At 39.6% G+C, this 5,566-nt stretch overlaps 1 protein-coding gene across 1 annotated transcript; it reads left to right on the top strand.

Moving 5' to 3' along the window:
* Window positions 1-4,890: 4,890 nt before the first annotated feature.
* On the top strand, window positions 4,891-5,235 carry LOC138906184 (uncharacterized). The gene has a single exon (XM_070194709.1). The coding sequence runs from the start codon at window positions 4,891-4,893 to the stop codon at window positions 5,233-5,235; it is 345 nt and encodes a 114-aa protein (XP_070050810.1).
* The last annotated feature ends 331 nt before the right edge of the window (window positions 5,236-5,566 follow it).

Consider the following 5,566-nt stretch of genomic DNA (forward strand, 5'->3'; position numbering starts at 1 on the left):
TGTTAACCTCTTAAAATATTTCTTGTTTAAACACCTACCAGTTTACCAAGTTATCCTCAAAACCAGGTTCTATATACTGGTTCTTATAGTTCTTGTAACAGTTAAATGCAAAAATAAATAAGACATAAATTTTTACGAAAAAAATTTAATTGGTCAAGAAAGTAAAAATTACGACCCAACTTGAGATTTTTCTCACAAATTTCACTAAAAATGACGAGCGTTTCAGGTTACAATATTATTTATAACCTAGCCATTTAACAACTTACAATCTTGACAATTGTAGTTACACCCTCCAAGCTACACTCTTAGCCTAGATAAAAAATTATCTCACAAATAATCCTTATAATAATATTTCTAGAGTAAGTAGAATAAGGCTATGCTTTCAAAACATCTACTACAACATCTACACAAACTGAATTATGCTCAATTCACTTTCTAGGAATGGGTTCTTCGATTTTTCTCTTTTTCTCTGTCTTGGGATTGACTTGTATATTCTCTCAATACTCTCTCTGTGGATGCGTGATTCTACAACAAGCTGATCGCTACACATATATAGCATCCTGTTAACACTGGTGTTAGAGATAGGAATACTTCAACAAAAACTCTTCTAACCCTAGCGAATAATGGAAGTAAAAAATCTTCTACTTTGACTTTTTTTCAAGTTGACTTTTATTCCATATAAACTTGGCTTATACCATATCATCAAAAATCTGCCAAGATTATCTCCAAATTTATGCGGTTTCCAGGTAATTTTACCCGAAATAATACCATGTCTTATGCGAAAGTGAATCCTACACTTGTTAGTATATAAGTGTTGGAACCAACTGGTAGGACCAAGGTTTCTGACTGAACCAAGAATCATCAAAACTTAATTTTCAATAAATTCATCTTTTTTGATGATGACAAATAAATAGTCACAAATCCTACACAAAGTTTACATATCCATTTAAAATTACTTTATTTAAACTCTGATCCACTTATTCACGTTCATTGTACTTATTTTAATCTTTTCCCTTTCGGCATCATCAAAAAAATATTATGCATAATGCCAAACTGTTAGCCCAATAGGATATTTAGAGGAGACTTCGTATTGAGTCGCTTTACTTGATCGATCCGTAGCACATGGATTCTCCCTCTACCTATCTGTTCAGTCTATGTATTTCTTATAAGACAGACTTTGTAATCTAGTTATACATTTCGACTCTTGTTATATGCTTGTGATAGTAATTGATACATCTGGGTTTTGAGCTATGTAGACAATTGTAATTGTTTCTAAACCCTATCTCAAATATTTTATCTATGCGATCAGTTTGAGATTATTTCTAATTATTATTATACTTTGGATATTGTTAAAGATATAGCTAATCTACTTTATATTATTATTGATTAATTGTTGGTTTGCTTAGCGAGAGGGCTAGGCACCATCACAACCTTTAGTGAGATTTCGGGGGGTGGGTGACAAGTTGGTATTAGAGCTCTAGGTTCTAAGGGTCTTACAAATTACAAGCTGGATTAGTACAATCTTGTAGATCGGTACAGAGATGTTAGTATCTATCTGCGATAGGCTATATGGCTTTACGAAACCCTCCCTTTCCTTATTCCTCATTGTGCATTGATTATTGACTTGAGTATTAATCTTTCTCTTTATTCTCCCATAAATGGTGAGTACACGAGCATATTCAAAGGCAACATGTACTAGTGAGGCAGCACCACCCACCGTAGCTGGGAGAGATTAGGTCTAGGTTAGGGCCAAAGCTTCAGCTAAGGGTTGTATTATCACAACTAGAGGTGGAACATCCATTGGAGCCCGTGGCCGCACCAGGGTAGTTGCAGTAGACCCACCTACGGATTAGGTGGAGGATCCGGCTATAGACAAGCATCTTGAGGTTCTAGTGCACACCTATCATCCAGAGGATTACGTGGCTGCACCAATATTCCAGGAGGCCATGGCTAAGATGATTAGCTTTATAGATGCACTAATCCAGGATAGAGTGGTTCTAGTGGACCCAACCACATCTCAGGCTGGAAGGGGAGCTCAGACCATGTCACCCATATTCTGGAGCATCCTATTATAGCAGCTAGATGCATGATGGAGCCTGCTATGTCTATTGAGGAGCAGAAGAGGCTTGAGAGGTTCCAAAAGTTACGTCCTCTTTACTTTGATTGTGAAGCTTTAATGGATGCCCATGATTTTCGTGATCGGTGCTTTTAGATTCTCGGCAACTTGGGCCTGGTAGAGCCCAATGGATTGGATTTTACTACTTTTCAACTGAGGGGAGCTGCTAGGAGATAATGGCAAACTCATGAGCTAGGCAGGGCAACAAGTTCATCTCATCTCACTTGGACTTTGTTTTCGCATCTATTTCTTGAGGGGTACATTCACTCACCAAGAGGGATGAGTTGTTGGCCTAGTTTGAGCACCTTTAGCAAGATCGTATATCAGTGACTCTGAGGTGAGATTCACTGAGTTGTCTCATCATGTAGCTTTCTTGATCCCCAATGAGGTAGAAGAAGTGAGGCACATTATTGTGGGATTGTCAGATAGAATAGGGTTACTATGGCTTGAGAGTCACAAATAGAGACAACTTTCCATCAGGTCATTTTCGAGCGTATTTGTAGCCAGGGGCGAGAGGGCATGGCGAGGGACAAGAAGCCTTGTCGTTCTGGTAGTTTTGGTGGTACCTCATTTAGAGGTAAAGTTCAGTTCAGTAAAGGCCATCGTGGTAGGCCAACTCATTTTACATAACATAGAGCCCGTGGTGTAGTGGATTGACCATCTTTCAGATCTACAGTTTCATCATCCTTAAGTGTTTTTCCAACGAGCTCATACTGTGCTTCATCAATTCAGCATTCCTCTAGTAGGTATTCAGGTCATTAGGGGTAGTATAGTTTCAACAGCCTCATCCAGCTAGGGGTTATTATGAGTGCGGAGAGTTTGGCCATGTGAGGAAGTATTGCCCCGGACTTGGTAGAGGCACAACTTATCAGAGTTCTTATTCAGTGGTTTTCGCACCGGTTGTATTACCCCCTACCCAGCTAGCTAGAGGGGGGGGGAGCCATGTAGTGAGGAGTCACCCTAGAGGGAGAGGTCAAGTTGGTGGAGCTTCTACCAGTGGCGTTCAGGCCCATTACTAAGCTTTTCTGGGTAGACCCATGGTGGCCTTAGATACTATGATCACAATTATAGTTTCGGTCTGTCATAGAGATGTTTCTGTGTTGTTTGATCCCGGGTCTACTTATTCTTATGTGTCATCATATTTTACTCCTTATTTGGATATGCCTCGTGGTTCTTTGACATTCTTATTTATGTGTCTATTCCCGTTTGTGATTCTATTATAGTGGACCGCGTATATAGGTCTTGTGTGGTTACTATTGGGGGTTGTGAGACTAGGATTAATCTTCTGTTGCTTAATATGGTTGATTTTAATGTGATTTATAGTATGGATTGGTCATCTCCTTTCTATTCTATTCTAAATTGTCACGCTTAGACCGTGACGTTGACTATGTTGGGTTTCTCTTCATCATATTCCCAGTAAAGTGGTTTCATTTATGAAGGATCAAAGGATGGTTGGGATGGGTTGTTTGGTGAACCTAGCCTATGTTAGATATATTAGTGATGATATTCTACTGTACAGTTAGTTCCAGTAGTAAGGGAGTTCCTAGATATGTTTTCTATAGACCTACCGGGCATGTCGCCCGATAGGGATATTGATTTTAGTATTGACTTGGTGCCGAGAACTTAGCCCATATCTATTCCACCATACATCATGGCTCCATGAGTTGAAGGAGTTGAATGAGCAGTTGTAGGAGTTGTTGGATAAGGGGTTCATCATACTGAGTGTTTCACCTTGGGGGTGCTCCAGTGTCATTTGTTAATAAAAGGATAGTTATATGAGGATGTATATTGACTATAGGCAGTTGAACAAGGTCACTATCAAGAACAATTACCTATTACCTCGCGTTGATGATTTGTTTGATCAGCTTCAGGGTGCCAAGGTGTTCTCGAATATTAACTTGAGATCGGGTTATCACTAGTTGAAGATTAGAGATTCGGACATTCCTAAGATGGCTTTCAGAATTCATTATGGGCATTATGAGTTCTTGGTGATATCTTTTGGTTTGACTAATGCCTCAACAACTTTCATGTATTTGATGAACTATGTGTTCTAGCCTTATTTGAATTTATTTGTCATTATATTCATTGATGATATCTTGGTGTATTCCCATTATAAGGAGGAACACGTGCATCATTTGAGGATTGTGCTCCAGATTATGAGGGAGAAGAAGATATATGCTAAGTTCTCGAAGTGTGAGTTTTGGGTCGACTTGGTGGAATTTTTAGGCCATGTGGTGTCTAGTGACGAGATCAAGGTAGATCCGAAGAAGATTGAGGCAGTTAAGAGTTGGCCCAGACTTCTACAACTACACATATCTAGAGTTTCTTGGGTGTGGCTGGTTAGTATTATTTCTTAGGGGAGGGGTTGTCATATATTGCAGCCCCATTGACCAGGTTGACTCAGAAGGGTGCTTCATTTAGGTGGTCTAACGAGTGTGAGGAGAGCTTTAAGAAGCTCAGAACTGCTTTGACGACAACTCTAATTTTGGTATTACCTTCAGGATTGAGGATGTATACTTTCTATTGCGATGCTTCATGTGTTGGCCTTGGTTGTGTGTTGATGCAGGACGGTAGGGTGATTGCTTATGCAACATGCCAGTTGAAGCCCCATGTGAAGAATTATCCGGTCCATAATTTGGAGTTCGCAGCTATTGTGCACTCATTCAAGATTTGGAGGAATTATTTATACGGTGTCTTGTGAGGTTTACACTAATCATCAGGGTCTTCAGCATCCGTTCAAACAAAAGGATTTGAATTTGAGGCAACGAAGGTTGATGGAGTTGTTAAAGGATTATGATATCACTATCTTGTATCATTTAGGGAAGGCGAATGTGGTAGAGGATGCATTGAGTAGGAAGGCAGAGAGTATGGGGAGTTTGAATTTTATACCAGCGGTGGGGAGGCCTTTAGCTATGGATGTTCAAGCTTTTACCAAAAGATTTATAATATTTGATATTCCTCATCCTAGTAGAGTTCTTGTTTGTGTTGTTTCACAAACTTTCTTGTTTGAGCACATCAAGGCTCGTCAGTATGATGATCCCCATTTTCTTATCCTTAAGGACATGGTATTGCGAGGCGTTGCTAAGGAGGTGACTATTAGTGATGATGGTGTATTGTGACTTCAGGGTTGGATTTGTGTTCCTAATGTGCATGGTTTGAGAGATTTGATTTTTGAGGAGGCTAATAGTACATAGTATTCTATTCATTCAGGTGCTACAAACATGTATCGTGACTTAAAGCAACATTATTGGTGGCGGAGGATGACGAAGGACATTGTTGGGTATGCTTCACGGTGTTTACATTGTCAGCAAGTCAAGTATGAGCATTAGAAACCAGGTGATTTTCTTCAAAGGTTAGATATACCTGAGTGGAAGTAGGAGCGCATTACTATAGATTTTGTGGTAGGGTTGCCATATACCATGTGTCACGTCCCAATTTCCCCTGTAGGCC

Source organism: Nicotiana tomentosiformis, chromosome 2, assembly GCF_000390325.3.
Source record: "Nicotiana tomentosiformis chromosome 2, ASM39032v3, whole genome shotgun sequence".
Lineage (NCBI taxonomy): Eukaryota > Viridiplantae > Streptophyta > Magnoliopsida > Solanales > Solanaceae > Nicotiana > Nicotiana tomentosiformis.

What these genes read in the sequence shown, in the direction of transcription:
- LOC138906184 (XM_070194709.1), top strand. Translation starts at nt 4,891, where the DNA reads ATGGAGTTGTTAAAGGATTATGATATCACTATCTTGTATCATTTAGGG.